Source organism: Epinephelus moara, chromosome 17 (genome assembly GCF_006386435.1).
Source record: "Epinephelus moara isolate mb chromosome 17, YSFRI_EMoa_1.0, whole genome shotgun sequence".
Classification (NCBI taxonomy): Eukaryota; Metazoa; Chordata; class Actinopteri; order Perciformes; family Serranidae; genus Epinephelus; species Epinephelus moara.
The window spans coordinates 29,170,885-29,182,369 of NC_065522.1; the positions used below are offsets into that span (position 1 = coordinate 29,170,885).

Below are 11,485 nucleotides of genomic sequence, written 5' to 3' on the forward strand. Positions count from 1 at the left end.
CCAGTAGATGGAGATAATTTGATGCTCCTTAAACATTAATTGACGTTCCAATCCAAAAGGAAGAACTTTATACTTTTTGGTTTCATGACGGTGCACCCACATTTTAGCATTAAATCATCAGAATGGGTTTGAAAAACAGATTTGCACAGCAGGGATACCCATCACAGTGGATTGACCAATCATTAGAACTGGCTCTCTCTTTCATAAAACACTGCGCATATTAAAGTCGGACCCAGAACTTTCTTCTGTTTTTGCAGGCCCACTGCTATTTGTCAACAAAAGGGGAAACAACTTAAGCCATCACGTGGTCCACGCCGATTGTGATTAGGAAGTAGTTCAGGAAACACCTTTATTGTTATTGACCGGGTGCATGAAAACACTGAGAAACAACTGGAAACATCAAAATGAAAGCAAAACATGACGAAAAGCTCACATGCAAGGTACAGATTTATTTAGGTGCATAAATTTAAGCTACGTTACTGAAAGTTGATAGTGTAGAGCACTTTGAGGGAAGGAAGGAAAGAGCAGCTTAATGCATTATTTGCTTTACAAACAAATGATTTATTGATCACTGATACAGAGTCTAAACACACAGATGTATCTGTCCCTATAAAATATAGGCACTACATGAGAAGGAGCAAATAATATGTTGAAGCATAAACTATTCTGAGTGGAAAAATAATAAAAGACAGCTACTTAAATGAAATGTTTAAAAAGACACATCATACCTATACTTAAAAAGCATAATACAGTCAACTACTCATGTCCACAGTGTATTTATCTGCTTGTCTACACAAACACACTATCTGCAGTAAACTATCACTGATTGACAACAACAAAATGTAAAACTTTACCACAGTTCAAAGTTATTCGGTCACACATAAAACTAAACTTGTACAAATATAAGTTGGTCAAACATGAACGACTAAAACTTAATAAAAACCCTGAAGATGATCAGACCGGTATGATTTAAATGTTAGTTGCAAATCTGTCTGCACACACTGCGATGCCACACAGCTGGTTCAATATCAGCAAAGTTTCCCTTTATATTCATTGTCTTGTGTGGCGATCAGCAGTGATGTGGTGGTTCACTTTTACACTGTGATCTGTAGCCTATAGTTCGGCTTTAGCTTCTAACTATCTTTGTCTTTTTAACCTGTTGTTGCTGCTGAGTCAGTTTGACATCCTGGATATATCCTTCAAACACAGACTGTAGACCCCTCTGTCTGCTTCTCTCTGGAATCACTCTTTCATTTCTCCAAAAATGTGATCATATTTCTTCAGGGAGTGCATTTAAACATAAAATTTAAACATTTTTTTGGTTGAATCTTAAATATTCAGAACCATACCCGCAGCTCCTGACTGCGGAGATACATCTCTAAGTTTAGACTTTTATGTGAGATAATAGCATAGGGTGAAAAAAAATAAAAATGAAAACAGGAGCAACAGGTTGTAGGTTTGGTTTTGAGATTAGTAGAGACATGTTTGAAACCCGAGCTAACGTGTTCGTGTTCACTTCCTCTCTTTCACTAACACACAAACGCTCATAGGAGCTCGACGTTGCAAAAGTGCTTTATGGCGATGTATTTTATATTTTAGGAGATATATTACACAGGATAGATTACAGAACATTATATTGTACAAAATTATTTGAAGAAGAATCACCACTGCTGCTGTTAAAAATATAATTTCTATGATTGAATCTTAAAGGAAAACCATTCTGTGTGTTTGTGTTTATCACTGTTACATGCTACATATGCGTAAAAAAAAAAGTATTTTTGAGCATTATCATATTGACGTTCCTCTTCTTTCTGTTAAACACGTGTTTTTTGATGACACCAATTGAGCTTGTTTACTAAAATGATTTTGCAGTGCTAGCTAACCACTTCCATCCTATTACACTGCACCTGACTGTTAGCTTGCAGGTAACTAGCAAACATCTCTGCGAGTTAAAACAAACTGAGGTCTGTTCTTTTTTCCTTTAACCTTTATCCTCCTGCTCTTACAACAAGGTTGAAGAAGGTGTGAGTGGAGGCCAACAGTTCTTCAAAGCATGTACGAATCATTTCTTTATTGCCAGTGGGTGAACAGGTTGTAACACAACTAAAAAGCACGACTTTCCCCGACTTTCTCACTTGCTTCTCGGAGCCTGTGGACTGACTTCTCTGTGAAGGACTCTGGGACGTTACGCACATTCCCATGCCTCTCTTCAGCTACAGCGCTAAGGTGGAATTTATATTTCTGCACTGAATCAATGCCATACCTATGGTGTGGGCTGTGCGTTGACGTAGGGCCTTGCAAATTCTGGGCCCATAGCACATGCACTGCTGCCAACTTACCGACTACCTTGCTAGATTTAGCCCCCTTACCTAGCATGTCTAGCGACTTTTTGGCCAGATCTCTCTCTCCCTTGAAGAGAGTCACCAGTTTTCCTCAGGGAATATTTCTGTATGTGTATTTCCTCACTTTGCAGCATTTTTTCTTAATGTTGTGCATGTGTTTCACATTGGTGAAGATCCACCATAAATACCTCCATCACTCTGCATTGGGAGGTTAGCTTGTGTTACACAAGCTGTTTGGCTATCCAGTGCGGTTCTTGCCATGTTAGCAAAGTTGTTATTTAAATTTGAACAATTTTTTTAACCAGGACATAATGTCCTCTTTTTCCTTTGGAATACAAAGTGAAAACGTGTCCGGTAAAAGTCAGTTTTGCTTCACACTGCTGGTGTTGTAGGCCTGCGGTCTTAAGCACATGGTAAAAGAAAATGTGAAGGTAAAAACACAGTGATACCTCATTCTGAGGGTGCAATCACTAATTCATGAGCCTGAACAATCAGCCAGACGGTTCTCTGTCTGACTACCTCTAGTAGGCCCTTGACTGTATGGGACACGTCCCAGCTATCCAAATGCAAATCCACACCTTTGTTTGTGATTGCAGTGAAAGTTTAATTAGCTATGTGTTAACTGAGCTAAGTTATGTGACAAAAAACTGCGGAGGAATGAGTGTGAAGTTCAACAGCCGGATAGAGGGGCTCGTTGAATGTTGCTTTGAAGGTGTGAAGGCGGGTCCAACTGTCAGAGGAAACTCTGTAGAAGGACAGAGTCCCAGCCGGCCAGTCCAGGTACACCCCCGCCCGACTGGAGCGCGAGCAGAGGGAAGATACACTGACACTCTCATTGCGGTGCAGAACAAAACAACCTTCATCACAGCAAATCAAACACCAAGACCTGTCGTTGCGTCCCAGCTTGCAATCATCCACATCATCTTTCCTGCCAATGCTTCTGTACGTTAACCCCATGGTGAAGGGCTCCAACACTTCCATCTCCCAGTAGCAGCGCCCATCTAGACCCTGTTGACACAGCACCTGTTGGCAGTTATCGAACCTTTCTTGGTGATGGGGATATGGCTGCTCCTCTTGCACCCATGTCACCTTTCTGTTCCCATCAGAGAGAAGGAGGTTCTTGTGGGCTGTGTTGGGGTCCAACGTGAGCTCACAGGCATCTGGAGGTAAGAAAACACTTAATGTAAAAAGCATAGACTGCACTAATATCGCTGGGCAGCACTCCACTCAGGGAGTGATGAAGAAGAAGTCATGTTTTCTGTCCAGACTGCCTTTCCTCCAGTAAGAATCATCAATATTCTTGTTCCCCTGATGTTCACCAGTTCATTGAAATCACGATCCATCACTGTGGTCACAACATTCTTTAAATGTTCAGCATTTACACAGATACTTACATTTCTTGAATCTCGTTCTCATCCGGTGACTTCCACCATGTTTAACACTGTGAAGAAAAATTATGATCAGACCAAGAACGATTTAAAGGACAACGTGTTGCTCTCAGATCCTTCTGCTATCAGAGTATCAGATGTGTCTATTGTGAATCCATCGTATATAAATCTACGGTTGGTGTTATCCAACCTGTAGTGCAACTGTACATTACTACATTTGATCAGAATTCAGGCTGATGATAGGGTGCCCTTGAACAGTGATGGCCACATGAAGCCTCATGAGCCCTTTTCTGACCCCAATGGATGGCGCTCTTGGTTTGAAGAAAAGGGCTCAAGGAAAGGCAATTCAGTTTGCTTTCAACCCTTTGTTGAAAGGAGAGTGCCATCTAGTGGGCTCACAAAAGAAAGAAAATGGTTCATGAGGCTTCATTTGGCCATCACTGCCCTTGAGTACACCCTTGGCTAGTTTTACTGTTGGTCGTACACTCCATCTTACTGTTGTGCATTTGTAGAGGTAGTCTAGTAGGACTTTTTCTCAGTTCAGTGGAAAAGTCAAAAATCTGGTACTCTGGCGTTATACTCACTTGAGTATGTTGAGCTTGTATTGTGGATTTTCTCTCAGCTCAGAGAGCAGCTTCTCTCCAGAGTCTCCTGGATTGTTGTAGCTCAGGTCTAGCTCTGTCAGATGGGAGGGGTTGGACCGTAGAGCTGAAGCCAGATCAACACAGCCTTCTTCTGTGACTTGACAACCTGACAACCTGAGAAAACAAAGTGTTTGGTTAATTAGCATGCAGGTTCAAGATGCATTTTTATAAAGCAACTGCACCAGTTGTGAGTTTCTTGCATCCCTGAGTGAATCTAAAGAAGGCTGGCATAAATTGATGAGCAGCCCTTGAGCAGAATTCGGTACTTATGCGATGTCTTTGTGGCAGCATCAATAAAAAGCAGCGGCTAGAAAATGAAGTTTCACAAGTTTAATGGTAGAAGTAGAATCTAATGCAGGGAGCATCATGGCCCAGCTCAGCCTGAAGGAGCAGCAGTCAGAGACATTACAAAGAATGAACTCTGCTGTGTAAACAAATAATAAATACCTCAGTGTCTTCAGTTTGCAGTATTGACTCGACAGTCCTTCACAGAGCAGCTTTACTCCTGAGTCTTTCAGGTCATTGTTGCTCAGATCCAGGTCTCTTAGAGGTGAATAGGGGAACTTGAGACCAAAGGCCAGATGCTGGATCGACTCTTCAGTCACTTTGCAGTCTGCTAGTCTAGAGATGGAAAATAGAGTTAAAGGGTTTTAAGGATAAAGAAAAAGGCACAATATACACAGTAGAGTGCAGATCTCTCCAAGGCTGCCAAGCAACCACCCGGGCTGATCATGGCCACTTAAGACAATTCTTGAAATTGCAGCAGACATGGCGCAGCGTGCTCCAGTATCGTCCTAGAGGCCAGTAAAAATATGCGCCAGTCGGAACATAGTCAGGTCTCAGCCATGACATGCAGAATTGTCCCTCCCAGCTTCCTTACAGTCAAAATGGCGATGAAAAGAAAAAAAAGGGGAACTTATTCATCTTGTATCGGGAACAAAATTAATCTGCAGATGCTGCGGTTCAGATTGAGACCAAACTTGTCTATGATTTCAATTTTTGATATAGGCCTGCAACAGATGGTAAACATGTGGCCCATACCAGTTGCTGTGAGAGTGAAGAGTCAGCAGTCAATGGCGATATAAAACATTTAATTAAACAGGTTTTTCAGCAGTTGGGAATCACCGCAACCACAGGAGGTCCTTGAGCATACAGTCATAAATGTGGACACAAAATATTAGAATGATTGGTCCAATCATTTGTGAGATCAGGTGCAGACAGACAAATCTCCACCATAGCTTGGCAGAAATGATAAAATCAACATACCGCGACCAGATTATGTTACATAATACAGGGAAGGTAAACTTACATGGCCTTGCTGCTGATCCTCACAGCAGGTATCAGCCTCCTTCTGCCTTCGTCTGATGTGCTGTAACTCTTCAAGTCCAACACATCCAGATGATCCTTCGATACCAGCAACATGTAGGCCAATGCAGAGCAGTGCAGTGGTGTCAGCTCAGTTTGGGAACGATCTGATGATTTGAGATATTCCTGAATCTCATCTTTGACTTTGTGATCTCTCATCTCAACCATGGTCTGGAAGAGGTTCATGCAGCTGTCTGGAGAGAGGGCCTTCCTTCGGATGGCTTTGAGGTAAGTCAAGATTTTCTTGTCGGTATCCTGGCTTGGATCTGTCAATGTCAGCAGACCCTGCAGGACTCTTCTGTTGGGTTCTACCATGAGGCCAAGGAGGAATCGCAGGAAGAAGTCCAGGTGGCCGTTCTTCTTTTCCAACACTTTGTCAACTGTCATCTTTACAAGATCAAGTAAAGTATGTTCTTTGTCCTTCAGATCGAGGAAGCTGTCAAGCACTTCTGTGTTGTTGTTTGTGAAACAGTCATAGACAAACAGAGCTGCAAAGAACTCCTGTATGGTCAGGTGCACAAAGAAGAAGACCTTTTTCTGGGAAAAGACTTGTTCCTCTCTAAAAATTGTGTTGCAAAATCCAGAGTAGATGGTTGCCTCTTTAACGTCGATGCCACAGTCTTCCAGATCTTCAGCATAGAAGATGAGATTGTTTTTCTGCAGGTGAACAAACGCAAGCTTGCCGAGTTTCAGGAGAAATTCTCTGTGTGTCTTCAGAAGTCTCTCTTTGTTTTCCTCTGTCTTCTGGTCATATTTTCTGCTTCTGCGTTTTGTCTGGGCAAACAGGAAATGGGCCATCATCTCTGTTAGAGTTTGAGGAGTTTCAGCTTTCTCATCTCCTCCAAAGATCTCCTGAAATAACACGGCAGAAATCCAGCAGAAGATCGGGATCTGGCACATGATGTCGAGACTCTGTGAAGAGCGAATGTGTGAAATGATCCTGTCAGCGAGGCCTGGGTCATTTCTAAATCTCCTCTTGAAGTATTCTTCTGTTTGTGGGTCACTGAACCCTCTTATCTCCGTCACCATGTCGATAAAGTCTGCAGGGATCTGACTGGCTGCTGCTGGACGGGATGTTATCCACACGTTAGCATTAGGAAGAAGGTTACCCTGGATGAGGTTTGCTAGAAGATTCCCCACAGATGTTACTTCACTGACTGATGTTACCTTCTTGTTCCTGAAATCCAGTTGAAGTCTGCTTTCATCCAGGCCGTCCAGGATCACTACAACTTTGGCTTTGATGAAATCTTCTGAGAGATCATGATCACGGATCATAGGATAGAATTCAGTCAGGAGCTTTTGCAAGCTTTTATTATCTGTACTCAAATTCAGCTCTCGGAAAGCAAGACTGAAAATGAAGTCAATGTCCTTGTTCGCTTTCCCCCCGGCCCAGTCAAGAATGAATTTCTGCACGGAAAATGATTTTCCAATGCCCGCAACACCCTTTGTCAGGACCGTTCTGTGGGGTTTCTCTTGGCCAGGCAAAGGATTGAATATGTTACTGAGGCTGATAAATTCTGAAGGTCGTTTAGGTTTGATGAGTCTGAATGAATGTTCATCATGTGGCCCTTCACTCTCTCCAGTGGTAATGTTAAGTGTTGTGTAGATGCTGTTTAGGGAGCTCTGTTGGTCACCATTACCTTCAGATGTCAGAGTGAATGTCTTTTGAATTGCTTCTTTAAGATTCTTCTTTGCTCTTAAGAGATGGCTGCCCCCTGAAACAATCAAATGCATGCTTGCAAATCCCAGAAATTCCAATAATAAATGAGTGGTTAATATCAAATAATTTTAGCTAGGTCTTGTAAACAGCTCAAGCAGACACATAATCTCGGCCTAATTAAACTTACCAGTGTCTTCTTCAGTGTCTCTCTGGTGTTCCGGCTCTTTTCTGAGTTCCTTCTCACACTCTGTGCAGTTGCAGTCCGAGCTGAAACACAGTCTGCATGACCAGTGTCCACAGGTTAACCTGATTGGATCCCTCAAAACCTCCATACACATGGAACAGCTGGACAGCTCCCCAGTCAGCTTGCTGTAGGGTGAACAACAAATGACCACGTTAGTCCTGTCAGTTTTGGGGCCACCGTTGTGTATGTTTTCAGTTTTTGGGTCATTACTTCCATTTATTTCAAAAAGTCAACATACTTGGACAATTACATTTTGTGTTCATTCATACAGCCAGGAAATAATTGCTGTAACACAATAGCACGCATTTATTATTACTGGGTAGTAGATCATTTCTGGAAAACTACAGCTTGTGTTCCTTTATACAGAGCAGTCTAAGTTCTGAATGGCTACAGCATGCATATTTAAACTTTTTTTGTTCATTTTCTGTTTTATAATTTATTACATTTTAAGTATGACAAACTTCTTAAAAGAAGGAATTGCTGATTTTAGTATGCTTTAGATGCAAGATATTTTGTTTGCAGAATACACTAAAGTCCCGGTGAAGCAAAATGCGTTATTAACCACCTCGCCAAATTTAAACAATGTAAAAAAACATCACCAAATATTTAAATTTAGGTCTCAATATCGTGAAAACATAAACAGTATTCTCTAGTCTGAGATAGGAGTGTGTCTGCTGAAGATGCTGAAACAAAGATCAAGCAGCTGTGAAGCCGCAGACTCTTGTTAGCTGCTAATTTAAGTAGCACAAAGCACCCATGTCACAGTAAAGTTGACCTTTGACCTTTTAGATATAAAATGTCATCACTTCATCATTTTATCCTTGAGTTATGGCCAAAAACATATTTTGTGAGGTCACAGTGACCTTGACCTTTGACCACCAAATTCTAATCAGTTGATCGTTGAGTCCAAGTGAATGTTTGTGCCAAATTACTTTCAACATCGCGCTAGGCAGGATGCAGCAAACACCAAAAGGTGCTCTGTCTTAACCAGTGTTGGGCCTCTGTCGGTAAGTGTTGATCTCTTCTCTACTGGTAGCCTAAACACTGTGAATCCGCAGTTTCCCACTGTCTCCCCACGGTGTGTCATCAAAGACCTATTTACTGGCCATAGCTGTGTTTTTCCTCCACAGAACCCAGACAAATCATACCTTCACTCACCTCTTCACCTGGATTCAATCCTCCATAAATCACAGATCATCTCCGTTATTAGTATCGCATTACAGTAACGCTGTTAGTTTTGGCAGTAACTAATACTCTTAACGTGTCAGTTTTTAAATACAGTAACTCAGTTACCGTTACCAAACGGTGCGTTACATCGTTATTCTTGGCCAGGTTTTAAAAGGGCGCGCAGCATGCAGTATTCCTTCACAAACTGAAGTTCCCTTTCACTAAAACATTTTAGCCCTAAACAATAAAACATAGTCAGGTCAGATAGAGGTATATGAACAATTCTTACCAGAGCATCTTAATGAAACACGTCTCTCACCATCTCTGAAGTCACTGTTGACCTGCTGGCCTCACCACAGTGCTGTAATGTTACATTAAGCGGCAGCGCTTCTGTAGATTTTTAGTCCCAGTAACGTTATATCCAGTGACGTGATATCCATTGTTATCCCGAGGAAGCTTTTAGCTCATTTTCCATATTTGTATCCAAGTACCGTAGTTGTAAAACGTTTAGCTGCCTGACAGCGAGTGACTCCACTGTAGAAGACATGTTGCATGTTTCCTATACCGTTCAATTATTTTGTCAAGTTGTAGTCTAACAGTCCCTTGGTTAAACTCAATCCGCTGTCGCTTAGGCGATGTAGCTACGAGCCAATACAGTTAGGAAATGTCTTGGGCTGCAGGGCTGAGTTTCCCAAAACATGATCTTCTTTGTAGCTTCGAAAAACTACACTGTAAAGATGAAAAGCACCTGGCACCCTCTAGCGTCCCCACTCAGTCATCTACAGCCAGGACATACTCAGAGTGTAGATGACACTAGTGCGCATGCATTAATATCATGGCGTGATGGCGAGCCAAGACGAGAGTCCTAAGTTGAGTTTTTCAGTAACTAGCACAACACTGGCTTTAACAAAGAAATGCAGTAAGGTGTGCCTCATGTTTTGCAACCTGCAAACAGAATACATTAAATTAAATTACCTTTGTGTAGTTTCAACACCAAAGTTCAGCGGCTCGTACATGGATATGTCACTCTTCATAGATACAACACTGGGAGCTGTGGGCTCATTGCCACTCGACTGTGAACTAAAAAGAAAAAGAGAAGACTTTAATTTATGTATTACCTTTGCATCTACTCAGAGACTCATTCAGCAATCAAGAACACATCTATAACCTAGAAATGTTATTAATGGTTATTTGGATTACCGTGTTCTCTTAACAGCAAAGTTGAGTGGCTCATACATGGATACATCACTCTTCATAGACTCACAGCTGGGACCTGAGGACTCCGCTTCACTCGTCTGTGAACTACAAAGAGAAGAAGAATTTAAAAAGTCTAGAAACAACTAAACATAACTTAGAGTTCGCTCTATGAGACTGTACTTTGAGCTTAAGCTAACATCAGCAACATTGGTGCCTGAATAGGGTGGACAACAAGACTTTTTATCCCCCCACTTTCTGTGCACACAAGAAGACGTGATGGTCGCTATTGACGTGAACCAAGTGTCACAGCCAGATCACAGTCAGGTGCCCCCTGCCAAGTGCATTGGGATTGTGCTAAACATGCCTTTGAGAATTTCGTGGTCAGGCTTCCTGCAGTAGTAAATTGCAGTAGTAATGTTTCATGGTTTTTAATTGATCCTAATACCCTCCTGCATCATAGAAAGTACCTTTATGGATATAGTGGAACATTAATCCTTCAAGGTCAAGGTATATATACACACACACACTTAAATATACAGAGGTGGGAAGTAACTAATTACATTTACTCACGTTACTGTAATTGAGTAGTTTTTTGTGTAATTTGTAATTTTTTCAGTAGTTTTTAAATCTGTAATTTTACTTTTACTTGAGTAAAAGGTATTGAGGTATTGTACTTCGCTACACTTGAAATCACATCCGTTACTAAGTAAAAAAAAAAAAAGTTTTCAGCTAAATGGAAACCAAAAGGGTGACCCAGAATTGACCCAGAACAAGCGGCCGGTGCCGGCGAGTTACTGGAGAGAGAGATGGAGGAGGGTCAGAGTGCTGCGCTCTTGTGTGTTCACCTGAGTGTGTGTGTGTGTGTGTGTGTGTGTGTGTGTGTGCACGCACGTGTGTGTGTGTGTGTGTGTGTGTGTGTGTGTGTGCGCACGTTTGTGTGTGTGCGCATCGGGGCCGAAATCCGCCGTGAGCGATACAGAGAGCAGAGGAGCATTGTAAAGGTGCGACCATGTAGAGACAGAAATGACATGCCGTCATGTAAACAATATGTCATCACGTTATAAAGTGAAACATTTTAGCGTATAATATATGTATTATATGAAGCGTCCATCGCGCAAAATAATATAACTTTAGTTTATGAAGAGATCAGATGGAGCCCTCTCCTCTCCTCTTATCCACCTTATTTTTCACGGAAACACGGAGACAAAACAGAACGCAGCCAGCTTCCGTTTTTTTGTGCGACACTTCCGGTCCAGCACTCTTACCACTGTGTAAATGGGTATCGCCTTGTTGTTTACCTTGCTGAGTTTAGCTATATATATGTATATATCACATTTTTCACGTCACTATCACCCTTTAGACTAATCTGATGTTTGTAAAGTCTATAAACACAATGACTGAACAAACATTAGTATTTTCTCTGTGTGTAATTAATAACATGGTTATCGTAGATTAGCTGGGCTAACCGTTAGCTGTTA

The 11,485-nt window shown here is 41.7% G+C and overlaps 1 protein-coding gene across 1 annotated transcript in view; it reads right to left on the reverse strand.

Moving 5' to 3' along the window:
- Positions 1–429: 429 nt before the first annotated feature.
- Positions 430–11,485, reverse strand: part of LOC126403735 (NLR family CARD domain-containing protein 3-like) — a 14,510-nt gene continuing 3,454 nt past the window's right edge. The window contains exons 4-11 of the mRNA XM_050066471.1: positions 10,011–10,112; positions 9,786–9,890; positions 7,587–7,768; positions 5,684–7,454; positions 4,822–4,995; positions 4,315–4,488; positions 3,737–3,783; positions 430–3,502 (exon numbers count right to left, since the gene is read on the reverse strand). Coding sequence (XP_049922428.1) covers positions 2,970–3,502; positions 3,737–3,783; positions 4,315–4,488; positions 4,822–4,995; positions 5,684–7,454; positions 7,587–7,768; positions 9,786–9,890; positions 10,011–10,112 — 3,088 coding nt within the window. The 3' untranslated portion in view covers positions 430–2,969. The remainder of the gene's footprint in view (positions 3,503–3,736; positions 3,784–4,314; positions 4,489–4,821; positions 4,996–5,683; positions 7,455–7,586; positions 7,769–9,785; positions 9,891–10,010; positions 10,113–11,485) is intronic.